Below are 19,814 nucleotides of genomic sequence, written 5' to 3'. Positions count from 1 at the left end.
TGCATAAAAATGCTCAGTAGACATCAAAGAGTAAAGGTAATCAGAAGAACTGTTACCCATGGTTTTAAACTGCTTTCCACAAGAACGGCGACAGTAATTGTGACTACAAGTCTACAACCTATGCTTTTCAAGATCTCAACAACCACATCAAATCCAGCTATATCTGACTACAATATTCTACATATCAAATATCATAACATAACCACCACAACTGTAATTAAAAACCTTACTTATATGATAACAAGATGTGCATAAAGTAAACCAGGGTGTTACAATTTGATTACATTACATGTTTTAACTGAACCAAAAAAAAAAACATAACGAACAGGCTTTTCCTTTCTGTTTTACAGGTAAACCGAATGCTAAATTAAGCCGATAAATAAGAGACTCGTCTGTCATCATTCATTAACTATGAAAATATGGAATACACAAAAATGCTCATCACCAATTCACCACCACTATCACTAATTACTACCACAATAACTAATAACTAACATGTGCTTGTGATCAAAACCATAAACACATCCAACCAAGCCAACAACATATAAACAATTTCATCAATTACACCATATCTTGATAAAAACAAAAAATTGCCATTTAGATCTATGAAAAACTGGCACATATATAGACACGACACACAGGACTAGTTGAATAATGCGGTAATGCGGAATACCAAACACACACCTTCAATCTGAAGTGTCAATGCTACATAGTCATGATCAATCATCATCATCATGATCACTCTCATCACTGAAATACCCAGCTTTCTTCCCTTTCTTCTTCGTCTTGTTGTTGTCCAAACCCTCATCATCATTTCTGTTTCTCCCCAGCAACCTTTCACCCGCTTCATCATCCACAACAGAAGCCCAATTATCGTCAAACTGCTCCGCAGCAATCTGACCACCCTCCTCCTCCTCCTCATCACCTTCCTCCTCCCCATCCCTATCCCTCAGCCCACTAAATCCCCGTCGCGGCTTCTTAGGCTGAGGCCGCGGCCTCGGCCCCAACTGATTCTTAGGACACTCATACGACAAATGACCATGCCCCCCACACTCATAACACAAAGCAGTCTCAGTATTGTACACGCGCTTCCGAATAAACTCTGGAGCACGTCCATTATCAGCAGCAATAGAAGCAGTTAGAGTCCTTCCATTGAGAATCTTCTTATTCATCTCCGCCACGGCGCGTTGGGCGTCATTACGAGAAACGAATTGGACAAACGCGACACCGCGGCTTAGGCGCGTGTGACGGTCTTTGAGAACGGTTACACGCGCGATGCGGCCGAAAGTAGAGAAGAGCGTATGGAGATCGGAGTTTGTTAGGGAGTAATCTAGATTAGAAACGTATAGCGTCGATTTTGATGGTGCTAAGGGTTCACCTGTTCCTCCTATTGATGATCCTTTGTTGTTCGGTTTTGATTGGGGTTGATTACTGGATGTGGTGTCGGTGGTGGTGTCTGGGGTTGAGGACGAAGCGCAGTAGCGGTAGTAGAAAACGTCGTCGTCTTCATCGATGTCGCTGTGTTTTCGTTTGTGTTTCTTCTTGCTTGACATTTTTTTCGGTTCAGGTTTTTTGTTTCCGGCAACGGCGTTCGGTTTTCGGCGACGGAATTAGTTCTCCGATGCTTCTTTAATCTATAGAGGAAATCTGAGAGTGGAGAGATTCTATAATGCGTTTGAGAAACCCTAGAGAAGTGAAGCGAAACTCCAAGCGGATCTGGACATGGATCCGGATATTTTGGATTGGTTTTATATATGGTTTTATCCATTCTTATTTTTTTATAAGCAGTACTATCCATATGTAAATGGACAACTTGCTCACCGCCAGAGTACTTGTAAAGATAGCATAAAACTAAAAATTATTATGTTTTAATATTTTTTTATTTAATTGGTCAGCCACCCATCTGCATATATAAATTTTAATAATTTTTTGTTAGTATGATGCTAGATTTTTTAAGACAAAAATTTCTAGTTCGTTAGATATACAATTTTATTATATTATTTTAGATTATATTTTAATATCTTAAGATAAATAGAGTTATTGAAATTTAGCAAAAATAGAATAGAGTGAAATAGAAATTTTATTACTTTATTATTTGAATAATTAGCGATAAAAACAAAGTAAGTTTTTGATTCTGCTCATATAAAAGAGAAACAATACTGATGGAAAGTGATGAAAATTTTCATTCTGCTCATATTAAAGGGAACAATACTCGTAGAAAGTGATCAATACTAGTAGAAAGTGATGTAATTTTTTATTCCTCATATCTAAGGGAAACAATGCTAATGAAAAGTGATGAAATGAAATAAAATAGAATAATAAAATTTTATTATACTGGATCTGATTTTAATAAACTCAAACAATGTAATCTTATTCTATTTCATCTCATATCACTTCATATCATCTCATTGCATCAATTTAAGCAAAACCTTAGTCTAATAACTTCAGTTTCACAACATTTAAAAACTCTTATGTAGAATTTGTCCAGAATTGAAGAGGACTCATCTCTTACTAGAAACTCAACAATTAATTTGTTTTCAAAAGTAATGCTTTATTTATACGCTTAGATTATGTTTGGACATCTTAAAATGAAGATATAAGAATAAAAATGAACATAGTGAATCAACAAAATTAGAAGTACATACGATTAAAATGCATCAAAATCGATGACATCTTTTTAAATTTATTGAACTTTTCGCATTAGACTTTTTTCTATTGTATTATTTTTCAACATCATTTAATTTCTAGAACTCATGCATCCTATCCAAAAAAGCAAAGTTCTCACTCAGATGTTTCTTCCTTAAGACGTTCTCTCCATTCTACGAATGTTGGTGGTAGAGGACACCCTCGTTTCAAATAAGCTTGTATAAAATGCATCTTAGTAGCAATCTGTCTAATCAAGACAACCCGACCATTTAAATTATTTGGAGGGCAACTTAGCAGAGGGAAAACGATTTACAAAAAACTATGTCTTGTAAACTAAACTAAAACTCAGTCATATACATTTGATATAAGATGACTCATTTCAGAAAAATTCATCCACTTTATTGTCGTTGTGGGGACACCAATTTTACTAAGAATCAAAGGATTTTGAATAGCTTGTATTTGTGCATTAGTCATATAGAGTCGCATGTAATTGTCGCACCTCAAAAAAAGATGATAATGCGATCCCTCGCGATAGGACGCGGAAAAAAAATGTTGTTCGAAACAGAGTCGCCACCGAACTTTATTTATTCCAATGAAGGAATAGGAAAATATCGAGAAAACCTTTAGAAATAAGAATAATGGTCGTCGCAACCATATTCGGGTTCGGGAGTCGATTACGCAAGGGGAAGGTATTAGCACCCCTCACGTCCGTTGTACTCAACGGGAACCTTTTAGTCTGATTTTGCTATTTGACTGTTAATTGACTGTTTATCTGCTTGCTTCGAGTAATTAGAATTGATGATAGATGTGGATGAAGACCTCAGGATGGGGGAAATGGGAGGTTTTTTATTAGTGTGCTCGCGAAGATACAGCAATCTCCTGCCTACGTATCCTTATGGTGCAATAAGGAAATCAGAGCATTCGTAGTTCGGGCTACTACGAATATTGGTTGTGTTTTGTTTTGATGAACGACTGTGTAGGTCGGCGTTCTAACGGCTAAACACTGGCTTGTCTACTCTCGGTGGAGGCTCTAGCACTGGTTTGTTGTGCGCATTAGAAAGGATTGACAGTGTTCTTTTTGAAAGGGTTTTGGTCACGCGGGGGTGACGAGTTGAATTGACGTGTTTGGATTTGATTGGTTTCGATCGCTCGAGGGCGAGAAGTTAGGTTTGATTTGTTGATGATTTGAGGAACGACGAAAGATTGAGCAATATGGTGTACACCAATCGTTCAATTCTTTCGAGGAATAATAAGGCGTGCGCCTTCTATTCCCTTTTCGTTCGAATTGTTTTGAAAGTTTGTTTGTGGATGTTGAATACGCACGGTAGTGAGGCGTACGCCTCCTACTTGCTTATTCAAAGAATAACGAGGCGTACGCCACCTATTCCCTTATCCAAGTTTATTTAACGTGTTTTAGTCGGAAGTCGATAATTTGTGCAATATGGCGTACGCCAATTATCCAAATAATCGAGAGACGGTGAGGCGTACGCCTCCCATCTTTTATCACCCGAGGTTTAAATTGTAAAAAGATATTTTTAGATATTGTATTCGATTTATGAAGATAGCTTGAATTTTGGGTTGGTAGGTTTGGATTTGTCGATGATTTGAGCAAGGTGGCGTACGCCAATTATTCAAATAATCAAGGAGTGGTGAGGCGTACGCCTCCCATTCTCTATTGAAGTTGTATAGTTTATTTTGTAAAATTGGGTTTGATATAAGAGGTGATTTGAGTTTATTCGATTGTGTTTTAAGTTTGATGACAAAAACTCGAGCAATGTGGCGTACGCCAATTATTCGAATAATCGAAAGATAGTGAGGCGTACGCCTCCTATCCTCTTTATTATAATAAATTTAGAATTAAATGTTTTAGAATTTGTAGTTGATTTGGAAAATGATTTGAATATGATGGTTGAAGTTTAGAAATAATTTGAATTTAGAACCTATGTTTGATTTGAAAAATTGATTTGAAATTGTATGATTATTAGGGTTTTAAATGAATGACGAAAATCCGAGCAATATGGCGTACGCCAATTGTTCGAATAGTCGAGAGATAGGCTTACTATTCTCCTTTTCATTCAAAATTAAATTAAATAATTTTTAAGAGAATACTATTTAAATACGGTGAATTTGAATTTATTTAGAATTAATATACTTTTGGGAAAGACTATTTGGTATTGGACCAACGTCAAACTTATTTATTAGAAAATAAAGTAAATTATTTGTTGACGTTAACCATTAATCCACCATTTAACTAATTATAATATTATAACAAGATAAAAAGAAGAGTTGAAAATAGTAATCGAAACCGAACTAATAAATATTTCTAATATTAGTGTTATCTTAATTTTAATTAAAATAATCAAGAATAGCTCATAAACCAAGTAGACCAAATTGGAATGTTTGGGAAATAAATAAAAAGTTAGGCCCTAAACATTGGATCAAAGAAGGCCCAAGGGACTTAAAGTAGTGTTATTTTCGGGATGGGCCACAAGGCCCAAAATCCTCTCCTACTCAGCCAAGTGGTACCGCCGAGAAGAGAAAAGGTTGGCCTCGGTTTACCTACCGCCACGCGCATCATTGTTCATTGATAACATCATAAAGATTTTGGGAACATAATCTGACAGCACCCAAGTATCTATCATCAATAACATTAATTTACTCTTAATAATATTTTAAAAGAAGAAACAATCACCCCTTAAAGCAAAGAAATAAATCAAAATAATTTTGTCTCTCTCTCTTAAAACGACTCTTCATTCTTTCTGGAAAATATCCTCTCCCTATTAAATCGTGTGCATGGTCCCAATCCAAAACTGCAGAGAGAGAAAAAATTTTTGAAAGGAAACCGATGAACACCCTTCGGTGTTCATCCTCAAACAAACCAGGACTCGAACATGAAGTTCAAAAATTCCAACGTGACAAACGACCACAATCCCCTCAAACCTCCAAATCCTCGACGGGATCTAGAAAACAGTAGCGAATCGGAACCTCAAAGGAAAACCTAATCTTAGCTTCTAACCCGTTTTCTATATCACAATCAACAACAGAAATTAACGAGTCAAAATACAAGGTCAAAGCACTTTAAAGCAAAATAAAAGGGAAAGATTCCGCCGGAGCATCGTAGCCCCGACGAAGACCTGACGGCCATGATTACCTTCGGTGAGTATGTATGACGTTGTCCCTCTTCTTTTGCTTGTTGTTTCAAGTTTCTTCCTTTTCTTTCTATCCTTCTGTATCCACTCCTTGTTTTCTGTCTGATTCTGACTTTCTCCTCTAATTGATTGTCATTTCCTTTTGCACGCGATTGAAGGGGTCAAGCTCTTCAAACCCTGATTTTCAGTGTGAAAATCAGAGTTGAAATACAGAGTTTTAGCGGAGCTTTTCGGTGTAAGGTTCGTTTGGGATTTCAGCAGAGTGACGGTATTTTTCTTCTCTCCTTTTTCAATCGATTAGCTTTCCTTTTTATAGAGTGAAATGAGCTCCCCAAAATCGTGTGTGGATCCTTGGCAGATGGTGCAAAAAGGAATCATTCCGTTAGCATCAAATCTTTCTTTAGATTTTGGTGGGGACCAATGTAAATGTGGTAGGAAACGGATTTGATTGTGGTCCCAAAAAATCTCCAAATGCGTGGCCGTCTTCACTGAATCTCCCATCTAGTTTTTACTGCGGTGAAACCTTCAACAATTGAGGTAAGGAAATTGGTATTTACTGGCATATATTTTAACCTTAATTGATGACTTCTCAACTTCGATTCACAACACTTCTTCCGTTTTTGCTGATGTGAGGACTTAATACATTTAGGTATGAATTGCTGCTCAAGTATTTTCGAATCCTGTGAATCTTTGCCTTTGGTTTATCATAACAATTGTGTGCTTACAAGTCTTATGACCATTAAATTGATGCCATGTTTGATACTTGGTTTGGTATTTGGTAGGTGATCTGAATGATATTCAGGATGCTTGATGATACTTGTATGGATGTTAACCTTGTTGATGGCTGAGCTTGGATTGCTAGTCTGCTGTGTTTTACATGGTGGTAGTCATGATTGCTCCTGTGATTCTATTACCATGAGGTTAGTCATATGCTGAAAACCTGTTAACTTGGAATGTGATGTTGTTAGCTATTGTGTTAGAAGTTTGAATGAAATTTTGCTATGGTAATGATTATTTTTGTTTTGGATACTTTGCTTGTGCGTGAGCTGATTTGTGGGTTGCTATGCTTGGTGATGCAGTAGTGGTTTGTGCAGTTTTTAGATCGTATATTTGATCAAGGTTAGATGGTTTGGTAACAGGTTTCTTCTTGTCATGGTTCAGCATCTGTCATGGTTCTCTGATAATAGGTTCTATTGTAACAGGTTTTTTTTTGAAGCATACCCTGGCACTGTTTTGGTTTGGAGCATTATGGCGTTTAAACCAATCCCGTCTTTAATTGATGATTCATAATGCAATGGTCCTGCCGCTATAGCTAAACCTTATGTCCCAAAAAGGTGAATCTTTAAATGTATCCTCATTTCCAAGTGTAGGCTAAGAGATACTCTCAACTGTGTTTAGCATGTTAGTTTTCTCGATTGTTTAACATCTCTGCTACCGACCAAATCCCTATCCAGTTATTAACATCAACATTCTGGAACTGAATCATCTGTCTTGGAGTTGTTAACCATCCTGCCATTGAAGGACAATCATGTTGCCAAGGTCTGCAACATGGCCTGCTGTGGGAGGAATACTCTGAACTTGCGTCTGTAGCCGTTTTTTGTTTTTTGGGTGTGACGGCTTGTTTTTGCTGTTTTGCCGTTCGGCAGCTTGTGACAGTTTTTCTTCTTTTGATCATAATCTCTTTGGGAAAATCCTTACTCATTGTTTCTTTGAATCCTGCAGGTTTCACTCATGATACCAAGTTTACTGCTTCTGGAAGTGTTTTGGTGAAGAGAGTGCATGGAGTTGTCGTGGTCAACTGTCATGATGTTTTAAGCTTATATACTTTTTTATTGTAATGTCCTCAAGTCTTTAGATCATAGGCCATGGCTGTGTGTAAATCATGAGGTCTACCAATATAACTGTAAACTATGCCCCTTACAAAATTTATTCTCAGAAGGATCGTGCCCATATGGAAAAAGAATGGTTTTGTACATCTAAATTTGTATTTTTTGATCAAAAGTAACATTATTATGAAGTCCATAGAAAACTGTTTCATTTTCTTTCTTATAGGAATTAAAAGACATTGAATCTAAATCCTCAGGAAATTTTCTCAAGTCAGGACCAGGAAATGCAAATCCTAGGCCATCCGTTAAATAGCTCTTTAGACGTGGCCCGAGATGAGTAGAAAAAAATGCTCATTTAATAAGAATGCTCGCCATGAGACGTGATGGACCATAATAATGCACCAATCTTGTAGGTCGGCCAAAAGGACTTGTTGATATGAATCAATTTGTACTTATGAACCAAATGATGCTTTTTATAATCTTGAATTAATGAGACGTGAGCCTTCGAGGCAACCTATGCATGGAGTAGATGATGTCATTGACTACAATGACATGTACCATGCTCAATGAATGAATAACAATAATATGCATCTTAATCCAGTGATCCACTTAATAAACAAAAGCTTCTTTGTGATTATTCTAATCAGTTGATTATAGTGGATTAAATCTGTGTGTATAAGGTGACATCACTATGGAGGGTGGACTATAGTAGCTTTGAGTTTCAAGCGAACGATAATAAAATACTTTTGTTTTTATCTCTTTGTTATTAACTTTTAAGTGGTGTTCTTGAGTTGGTAAAAAACTTTTGTTTTATAAAACTCAATTCAAACCCCCTTTCTTATGTTTTTCACACCTTCGGGGTTTGTTTTAATTCTGACGGGGCTACCACTAGCAGATTGCTTACTAAGTGTGGGGGTGTTTTTCGTGACAGTCAAGAAAGATAACTTTGTGGCTTTCATAAGACTATTGGTGATTGCAATAGTCTTGCTACAGAATTCTGGGGTGTCCTTATGGGTTTGGAGCTTGCTTGGAAGAGAGATTTCAAGAACCTTATTGTTCAAGATGGCAAAAAGACAGTAGCAGATGCTCTCCAAGGGTCGCCTTTGAAGTCTAAACAAGGTTCGACTTTGGCTAGGCATATTCTTCTTCTCCTTCAGCATTTTAAAGAAGTGCATTCATTCACATTTTTAGAAAAACTATTAAGTGTGCTGATTTTTTAACCAAACTAGATTTGTCCAGTTTTGATGGTTGTATCTGATTCGATGATAATTTTTTTAGTAACGGTTCAAATGTCTATGAGACATGCTGCCTAATGTCTCCTCATTTTAGACCTTTGATCCTCCCATTTTACTAATAAATAAATATATATTTGATTAAACAAACTTAAAAAATTATTATTTTTATTATATGAGTTAAATAGTTTAAGTTTCAAATTCTGAAACGTCCCCAAAAAAAACTATTTACTTACATTCTGAATTTAAAAGAATATACATTTCAAATTCTGAGTTGTCACCAAAAAAATTCTATCAATGAAAGCCCTAATCGTCACCAAAAATATATATTATATTTTATATTTCAAAGAATTTAAATTTCAAATTCTGAATTTATTACCATCAATTACATCTAAAATTATTAGATTACTTTTCACAATATAAATTCATAATTTAAAAAACAAATACTTTTAAAATTACTGACTTAAATTTATTTATTTATCTTCTATTTTGCTAAAATTATATTTTTTTACTCTCCAATTTTTAAAACTAATATTTTGGTTCGCTATTGAACAACGCTGCATTATTTTTAGTTTTCAAAACTTTACTTTCATTAGAGAGGTACTTCATTTCAAAATTATTTTACCAAACAAAATTTATCTCAAAATAAACATCATTTTACTTTTTCAATATCAATTTCTTTCAGAATGCCATTAAATAATTAAAACTTCTTTCAAGTCATTATTCTCCTATACATTTATGACAATTTATAAAAACCTTAAACTATTCTTATTTTAGGATGGAATGAGTAAGCAATCAATAGACATTTATGAACTAATCAAATATATCATTGTTTTTATAATTAATTTTATTTTTTATTTTATTGTATTAAAATATTACAAATATATTAAAACAAACTTTTAGAAATTTTTTTCAAAATAACCATTATTTTCAAAAATAATTCCAAAATAACCAATTATTCAAAAATATTACCAAAATAATCAGGTTTGATAGAGGATGCGGCAGATGAATTGACGTACCCCCAATGCATGAAGAGGAGGCGCCAATAGCATTGACGCATGCATTAGACTCCTCGTGAGGAGGCGCCAATGCTAGTGGCGCCTACATTGGGCCTCATGAGGAGGCGCCAATGTTAGTGGCGCCTATGTATGTTTGATTGGTGTATGCGCCAATTCATCTGGCGCATACACCCCCTGCTATTTTTTTTAATTATTAATATTTAATTTTTATTATTTAATAAAAAAGAAATAGTAATGAAAAAAAAATTCATTGATGATGTAATAATTGGTTACATTGGACTGACAATAAACTAATGACCCGTCCGATTATAACGTCCCCCTGTTCCACATCCCGGTGCGTTAGTTTATCTCCTAGGTCTTCCACGATTTTCTTGAGGTGTTTGGGGTCTTTGTGTGCTGACCTGATCGAGCGATGGTTGGTTGGAAGGTCCAACGGAAGTTCCAGCGGTATTTGATAGATGTGTCATCATTTGCTCCCAATATCCGGAGGGGCTCTGGCCAACGGCTCTTCCGTAATGGAGTTCGGTGCCCATGTCATCGTAGTTAGGGCGTTGTGGTTTAGTGAATTGGGGACGATATAGTTGCCCAAATTGGGTCATTGAGTCGTTTTGGAAACAAAGCAATGGTTTCTGGGGCGACTATAGTTAAACAATGGTTGGGTGTTATTGATGGGGGGCTACGATGAAGTGACCCATATGAATCATCTGGGCTATAGACAGTTGTGGTTGTGGGGTTTGATTCTTGGTTTTGTGTTTGAGTGAGAGGTATGAATGGATTGCGACGTTGGATGGTTGGTTGTTGGGTGGTTGGCATGAACGGGTTGCGATGTTGGGTGTTTGGTTGTTGTGTGTATGTGGTTGGTTGATGTTGTATGGTTGGTTGTTGGGTTTGGGTGGGTTCACATTGGTGTTGGGTGGTGAATTGTTGTGGGGCATACGATGACGAAGCATGTTGGCGTGGATCCATCAAATACCGCGGCTCAGATACAAATTGTTGAGTTGTTACCGATCTAAACCATGCCATATATTTTGTTGAGTCGGTCTTGCACCATGGATATCTGGTTCGTTCAAGATGTGTTGTCTTTGATTCCTCTATGGACGACACATGTCTTTTGCAAAGTCTCTCCAATCAGAATAATCCCATTGTGCATCAACCCTTTTTTGATGTCAATTCCCCAAACACGTGGGAGATTCTGGAATCTGTTGTAGCATTCAGAACTGCAGTTTGACCCGGTCACTCTGGTGCATTTCCACCATAGTGAATCGGATAACCGGTGTCTTCGTTGTCCAAACTGCAGCATCGTCATGGTTCACATCATGATCCAGACCCAGATATGGCCTCCAGACAAACTGTAAAACAATACGAAACGATTAGATGGAAAATAATTTGAGAAGTATTTTTAAATTAAAATATAGTTGGGTAGGATTATTACATCGTCATGTCCAATGTGGTCCAATAGATTTCGATAGACTACAATAGCGTGTTTCAGACACCTGTTGTAGTTCATTCCCCTTACTGACCACCTAAGATAAAAAAGAAGTGAAAAATATTATTTACTATTAATTATAATATAAAATATAATTAACTAAATGGTGAATGGTAAAGTGTTAGACTTACTTGGTTGCAAACGGGAACACGAATGGGCGCTCATTTATCGGGGCGAGCGACGACATTCTTGACCAACCCCAAGCTTGAAGCAAATACGCACATGAAAAAAAATATAGGTATTCTTTTTTGTAGTTCTATACATTGCACTATATAGATGGGCCAATACAGCTGAACCCTAACTATAAGTGTTTACCTTATTAATGTTGCGTAATAAAGGTAAATACATTATATTTACAAAATTACCTGTACTTTCTGGAAACAAAAAATTATCAAATAAAATCATAATATAACACCAAGCTTTTATTATTTTCTCATACTCGGTTGAATCGTCGGGAATTACTATACTGGCATAATATTGTTTAAGGTATTTTAAACTTATACCTTGCCCCCTTGCTTGACCGGACGTGTCTCCCTCAGTTTCGTCGTCTAGCAAATGGGCACCCAATAATTCATTGCAGATATTGTTGTCTTGGTTAACTCGATCATTCACTGCCTTTCCATCTATACGGAGACCCAACAACATGTACACGTCCTCAAGTGTGACGGTACACTCACCAATCGGAAGGTGAAATGTGTGGGTCTCGGGTCTCCACCTCTCCAACAAAGTTAGAATGAACTTGTAGTCCACCGAGTACGAAACAATGTTGAGTAGATTTCCAAATCCACATCCTCTAATATATGGTTCTATTAAAGGATCGTGGGGTAAATATTCATGTACACGACATCTAAACCGCTTCGGATCCTAATAATAAAAAAGTAAGAAAATGCAATTAGAAGAAGAAATACATAATCAACAAGCACAACTCTATAAGAAGTAAGAAAAACATAGATAATAAAGGTATAAGACTAAAAAAAGAAAAAGTAAAAAGAGAGAGATGACATACAAATGCCGATATATTCTCGAGCGTGCCTCTATGTTCATCGCCCATAGTCAACAAAGACATGATTTGATTTTGCAAAGCTTGAGTGTGGTAGAGGAAACAAGTGTGGTAGAAGAATATAATTGAGTATTGATGAAGATGATTTGATATTGTTGATATGAGAGGCTATTTATAGATGAATGAGTGAGTAGGTTTGCAACCTAAGATGAATGTGATTGGTTGCATGGAATGGCAAGAGAAGACAAGGGAATGACAAACTTCAGAAAGCATGTGAGAGATAGCATGTGAGGAATCTCTTCTAGGCGCATGTGAAGAATCAACATGTAAGGGAAGATGCGCCATTCCTCTTGGCGCCTACATGTGATTCTTCACATGCAAGGAAGAGGCTCCCTTCCTCTTGGCGCCTTAGTGTAGGGCAATGGGAAGGGGCGCCCTTCCTAGTGGCGCATAAGACCAATTTTTGTGAAGAGGCACCCATCCTTTTGGCGCCCCAGTTACTTTATGGCGCCTAGGGAATGGGCGCCTAGGTGGGAATCTCAGGGCTCAGGCGCATGTGTGTTCTTGTCACTCTTTTCTCTGCATGGTTGATTCTTTCTACTACATGCATGGTCAAGTTTGTACAAACAATGACCAAGTTATCAATGCAACGACCAAGTTAGCAATGAAACATTATTTATGTTGTGTGGATGAACAACTTAGCAATGCATTCAATTCCCTTAAAGATATCTACATATTTAATATTTCAACAAAATGTCTTCCACACAACATTACATGATCAGTGCCCATGTCGAAGGTGAAATATTTGATCATCAGTTGTTCGGTTTTTGTTTTCGAAACACAGAGGTAACTCGGTTTACAATAAATCGACGATCAAATTTTTCACATCTGAAACAAAGAATAGAAAAGAAATTGCAATGCAGTAATGTGGGCCAAATCATCTATAAAAATCCGGTTTGGTTTGTAGAAAACCAGGTTAAATTTTATCAGAAGAAGATTCGAGATGATGATGATATTCAGCATATGTTTGTCAGTCACGAACAATCTGGTTACAACGATATAGAGTTGTATATATTACCACATCAACAACAGGTGTCTCTGTACATTGATCAGTCACAAGTGTTTTGTGAGACTGATGACGGACAAGCTGAGGTGAATGTTCTAGATGACAAAGAAGAAGAATCTGAGATCATGGTTGATTCGATGGTGAACGCTGAAGAGGAAGAGGAGCCAATACCAACAAGTTATGTATACTGCCCACCCCAACAGATGACAAGGTTAAATTTGGGTTCAGATGAACCTTTAGCAGATGTATGGTACAATCCTTACGTGCAGATGCAAGGATCTTTGAAACAAGGAGACACATTTCTCACAAAAGAGGAATGTGTAAGAGTCATTAAGAAATTCCACATGCAACTATCAGCTGATTTCAGAGTTGACAGAACTGACGCATCGAGGTATAAAGTTTATTGTCCGAATGAGCACTGCCTTTTTATGTTGTCAGCTTCGTACCGGAAGAGGAGCGAGTCTTGGGAGATTGGATCAATGGGTCCAGATCACACATGCATGCTGACAAACCCAATCCAAGATCATCGTAAATTAAGCTCTCAGCTAATATGTGATGAAATATTATCTGTTATTAGCGACAATCCATCATTAAAGGTGTTTGGCAATTAGGAGGAGTCTTACAAACAACTTCCAAAATACTTGTTGGCTCTAAAACAATATGCTCCCGGAACAATTGTCAAGCTGGAAACAAATTGTCCGCCTATACACCCGATGGTACATGTGCTGTTGGAAATAAAATATTTCACCGTCTATTCTGGGTGTATCAACCAGGTATCATAGGTTTTTCTTTCTGTAAACCAATTATACAAACTGATGGTACATGGTTGTACGTAAAATACAAAGGAACGTTACTGATGGTAGTGGCACAAGATGGGAACATCAATATTTTTTCAATCGTCTTTGCCCTAGTTGAAGGGGAGACTGCTGAGGGATGAAGTTTTTTCCTAAGAAATCTCTGATTGCACGTTGCACCTCAGCCTAACTTATGTTTGATCTCCGACAGACACCCTTTAATCATCAGTGCATATAATAACATTGACAACGGCTAGCAAAATCCTCCTTCGACACATGTGTTATGTAATAGACATATTGCTCAGAATTTCATGCGGGAAATCAAAGATAAGACGTTGCGGAAGAAGGTTGTCAATGTAGGTTACGCATTATCAGAACCTTCTTTCAAACACTACCGCAAGGAAATAAGATTGTCAAACGAAGATGCGGTACGGTGGATCCATGGTATTCCTTTGGAGAAGTGGACTGGGGCATACGACAACGGTCAACGTTGGGGCCACATGACAACAAATTTTGTGGAATCAATGAACTCTGTCTTCAATGGCATCCGTAACCTACCAATAATCGCTTTGGTGCATGCTACATATTTAGGGCTAAGGGCGTTGTTTGAAACCAGACGCTTAAAATGGAGTTCAGTGTTGCAATCTGGACAGTTGTTCAGTGATGCTTCGATGAAATTCATCAGACATGAAGCTGCCAAAGCAAACACACATGTGGTTACGGTCTTATACCGAAGTAAAGGTTGGTTTAGTGTTGTCGAGTCCATGGATCACAATGAGGGCATGCCGATGGGACAGTACAAAGTCGAAATAGATAGAGGTTAGTGCGACTGCAGAAAGTTCCAAGCCTTTCGTACCCCCGCTCCCATGTCCTTGCGGCATGCTCAAAGGTTCGAAGGGATCCATCATACTTGTTATCTGAAGTTTACAAAATCGTCAGTCTTTCAAATGTTTATAAAATTAGTTTTTTCGTAGTGGCAAAAGAGGATTATTGGCCAGAATATCAAGGGGACATCGTCTGGCACAACGAAGTTATGCGAAGGAAGAAAAAGGGTCGCCCAAACAGCATCGGAATTCGAACCGAAATGGATACGGCGAACAAAATGGTTAGACTATGTAGTTCATGTCGTCAACTACGTCATAATCGTAATAATTGTCCTAGTGTTAGAATGAGCACAACCAGATAAATTTACATGTACCTCTATTGCAATATATGAAAAATTAAATTTATTTCATATTAGACGTCTGTCCCGAAAGTACCATTGCATAAACAGTAACACATATAATTATAACAAATACAAGAACTATGCAATTACAACCAGCAAAACAATTTTGAACATGTAATGCATCATCCTACGAGCGTCTTGGTCTGTCTTAATATCCACCATTTCGCGTAATTCTCCGTGTTGGTTGAACGTGGACACAAGCCATTGTATTCTTCTAATCCGTTCACCCTCTCCAGTTTCTCCCTCTAACCAACTGTACAACGTCCGATTAAGATGTTCAAACATATTTGTGTTCCAAAGTCGAATCTGTACCGGAGCCGCAACGGCAGAAAATATTACATCAGCACTTTGTTTTTGAATGTATGCAGACATTGTTGAAACAGGGAAAATTGAAATTGATGGTGGTTGAATTGTATTAGGAGATGAGTTTGAGTGAAAAATATTGCATCCAATGCGTGGTATTTATAGAGACGGACAAAACATGTGGGCGCTTGAGAGATTGACGCCCACATGACCGTCACATGCAGCCAGATGAATTAGCGCCCACACAACCAAATGCACCTAGGCGCCACTAGCATTGACGCCTCCTCATGAGGCCCAATGCAGGCGCCACTAGTATTGGCGCCTCCTCATGAGGAGCGCAATGCATGCGCCAATGCTAGTGGCGCCTCCTCGTGAGGAGCGCAATGCATGCGCCAATTCTATTGACGCCTCCTCTTTATGCATTGGGGGTGCCCCAGTTCATCTGACGCATCCTCTACCAAACCTGGTTATTTTGATAATTTTTTTAAATAATTAGTTATTTTGAAAAAAAATAAAAATAATTATTATTTTGAAAAAAAATTCCAAACTTTTACCTACTTCCTCTTCAAGAACACCCATATTAATCCTATTTGAATCTGCTCAAACTTCAACAAAATTCAAGAAACCGATATCCTGAATTTCACAAAACTCCCAATATCTTTATATCTGAGTACAATTATCGTACTATGTAATCAAGCTTCATGTTAATCCTATTCATAAAGGATATGAACTCTACTATTTTGATTAACTTGTGCCATAAGACAATGATTCAATTAGTAAAAAATATGAGCATACAAAAGTATATAGACAATCATGAATATGGTATCTATCAGTTATATATAATTGTCAACTGAATATGGTTTCAGAGTTATAGATATATCCAAAACCAACAATGCTTAAAACCAACAGTACAACATTAACAATTGACCCCAAACTCCATATAATATAACTATACCTAATCCGATTCAAAGCCATAATTCAGAAAGAAAGGAAATAGCATAACAATAACCAATTTCTTTTTCTACATATCATTACAATGACATTCAAGATTAGCCCATGGTTCAAAAAGTTACAGAATAATTAAACCTATAATTTAAAGCCTAGTGTCGAGGGTGAGGCACAAATTGGTATTATTCTCCAGCTCAGCCAAGTGATTATGCATGAAAAGGATACCACATTTTCTCTGGGAGAAGCAATTTAAGCATTCTAAGAGAAACTTGAGAAATACTCATCAATCTGCATAAAAATGCTCAGTACACATCAAAGAGTAAAGGTAATCAGAAGAACTGTTACCCATGGTTTTAAACTGCTTTCCACAAGAACGGCGACAGTAATTGTGACTACAAGTCTACAACCTATGCTTTTCATGATCTCAACAACCACATCAAATCCAGCTATATCTGACTACAATATTCTACATATCAAATATCATAACATAACCACCACAACTGTAATTAAAAACCTTACTTATATGATAACAAGATGTGCATAAAGTAAACCAGGGTGTTACAATTTGATTACATTACATGTTTTAACTTAACCAAAATAAAAAACATAACGAACAGGCTTTTCCTTTCTATTTTACAGGTAAACCGAATGCTAAATTAAGCCGATAAATAAGAGACTCGTCTGTCATCATTCATTAACTATGAAAATATGGAATACACAAAAATGCTCATCACCAATTCACCACCACTATCACTAATTACTACCACAATCACTAATAACTAACATGTGCTTGTGATCAAAACCATAAACACATCCAACCAAGTCAACAACATATAAACAATTTCATCAATTACACCATATCTTGATAAAAACCAAAAATTGCCATTTAGATCTATGAAACACTGGCACATATATAGACACCACACACAGGACTAGTTGAATAATGCGGTAATGCGGAATACCAAACACACACCTTCAATCTGAAGTGTCAATGCTACATAGTCATGATCCATCATCATCATCATGATCACTCTCATCACTGAAATACCCAGCTTTCTTCCCTTTCTTCTTCGTCTTGTTGTTGTCCAAACCCTCATCATCATTTCTGTTTCTCCCCAACAACCTTTCACCCGCTTCATCATCCACAACAGAAGCCCAATTATCGTCAAACAGCTCCGCAGCAATCTGACCACCCTCCTCCTCCTCCTCATCACCTTCCTCCTCCCCATCCTTATCCCTCAGCCCACTAAATCCCCGTCGCGGCTTCTTAGGCTGAGGCCGCGACCTTGGCCCCAACCGATTCTTAGGACACTCATACGACAAATGACCATGCCCCCCACACTCATAACACAAAGCAGTCTCAGTATTGTACACGCGCTTCCGAATAAACTCCGGAGGACGTCCATTATCAGTAGCAATAGAAGCAGTTAGTGTCCTTCCATTGAGAATCTTCTTATTCATCTCTGCCACGGCGCGTTGGGCGTCATTACGAGAAACGAATTGGACAAACGCGACACCGCGGCTTAGGCGCGTGTGACGGTCTTTGAGAAAAGTTACACGCGCGATGCGGCCGAAAGTAGAGAAGAGCGTATGGAGATCGGAGTTTGTTAGGGAGTAATCTAGATTAGAAACGTATAGCGTCGATTTTGATGGTGCTAAGGGTTCACCTGTTCCTCCTATTGATGATCCTTTGTTGTTCGGTTTTGATTGGGGTTGATTACTGGATGTGGTGCCGGTGGTGGTGTTGGGGGTTGAGGACGAAGCGCAGTAGCGGTAGTAGAAAACGTCGTCGTCTTCATCGCTGTCGCTGTGTTTTTGTTTGTGTTTCTTCTTGCTTGACATTTTTTTCGGTTCAGGTTTTTTGTTTCCGGCAACGGTGTTCGGTTTCCGGCGACGGAATTAGTTCTCCGATGCTTCTTTAATCTATAGAGGAAATCTGAGAGTGGAGAGATTCTATAATGCGTTTGAGAAACCCTAGAGAAGTGAAGCGAAACTCCAAGCGGATCTGGACATGGATCCGGATATTTTGGATTGGTTTTATATATGGTTTTATCCATTCTTATTTTTTATAAGCAGTACTATCCATATGTAAATGGACAACTTGCTCACCGCCAGAGTACTTGTAAAGATAGCATAAAACTAAAAATTATTATGTTTTAATATTTTTTTATTTAATTGGTCAGCCACCCATCTGCATATATAAATTTTAATAATTTTTTGTTAGTATGATGCTAGATTTTTTCAGACAAAAATTTCTAGTTCTTTAGATATACAATTTTATTATATTATTTTAGATTATATTTTAATATCTTAAGATAAATAGAGTTATTGAAATTTAGCAAAAATAGAATAGAGTGAAATAGAAATTTTATTACTTTATTATTTGAATAATTAGCGATAAAAACAAAGTAAGTTTTTGATTCTGCTCATATAAAAGAGAAACAATACTGATGGAAAGTGATGAAAATTTTCATTCTGCTCATATTAAAGGGAACAATACTCGTAGAAAGTGATCAATACTAGTAGAAAGTGATGTAATTTTTTATTCCTCATATCTAAGGGAAACAATGCTAATGAAAAGTGATGAAATGAAATAAAATAGAATAATAAAATTTTATTATACAGGATCTGATTTTAATTAACTCAAACCATGTAATCTTATTCTATTTCATCTCATATCACTTCATATCATCTCATTGCATCAATTTAAGCAGTACCTTAGTCTAATAACTTCAGTTTCACAACATTTAAAAACTCTTATGTAGAATTTGTCCAGAATTGAAGAGGACTCATCTCTTACTAGAAACTCAACAATTAATTTGTTTTCAAAAGTAATGCTTTATTTATACGCTTAGATTATGTTTGGACATCTTAAAATGAAGATATAAGAATAAAAATGAACATAGTGAATCAACAAAATTAGAAGTACATACGATTAAAATGCATCAAAATCGATGACATATTTTTAAATTTATTGAACTTTTCGCATTAGACTTTTTTCTATTGTATTATTTTTCAACATCATTTAATTTCTAGAACTCATGCATCCTATCCAAAAAAGCAAAGTTCTCACTCAGATGTTTCTTCCTTAAGACGTTCTCTCCATTCTACGAATGTTGG

The 19,814-nt window shown here is 36.8% G+C and overlaps 2 protein-coding genes across 2 annotated transcripts; both read right to left on the bottom strand.

Annotated features, from left to right (window-relative positions):
- Positions 1–655: 655 nt before the first annotated feature.
- On the bottom strand, positions 656–1,553 carry LOC127137496 (U11/U12 small nuclear ribonucleoprotein 31 kDa protein). The gene has a single exon (XM_051063953.1). The coding sequence runs from the start codon at positions 1,551–1,553 to the stop codon at positions 720–722; it is 834 nt and encodes a 277-aa protein (XP_050919910.1). The 3' UTR covers positions 656–719.
- Positions 1,554–17,696: 16,143 nt separating this feature from the next.
- On the bottom strand, positions 17,697–18,536 carry LOC127137495 (U11/U12 small nuclear ribonucleoprotein 31 kDa protein). The gene has a single exon (XM_051063952.1). The coding sequence runs from the start codon at positions 18,534–18,536 to the stop codon at positions 17,697–17,699; it is 840 nt and encodes a 279-aa protein (XP_050919909.1).
- Positions 18,537–19,814: the final 1,278 nt, after the last annotated feature.

This window comes from Lathyrus oleraceus, chromosome 4 (genome assembly GCF_024323335.1).
Source record: "Lathyrus oleraceus cultivar Zhongwan6 chromosome 4, CAAS_Psat_ZW6_1.0, whole genome shotgun sequence".
Lineage (NCBI taxonomy): Eukaryota > Viridiplantae > Streptophyta > Magnoliopsida > Fabales > Fabaceae > Lathyrus > Lathyrus oleraceus.
This window is presented reverse-complemented; position numbering and strand designations above follow the sequence as displayed.

Coding starts and splice junctions, on each gene's coding strand:
- LOC127137496 (XM_051063953.1), bottom strand. CDS start 1,553: ATGTCAAGCAAGAAGAAACACAAACGAAAACACAGCGACATCGATGAA.
- LOC127137495 (XM_051063952.1), bottom strand. CDS start 18,536: ATGTCAAGCAAGAAGAAACACAAACAAAAACACAGCGACAGCGATGAA.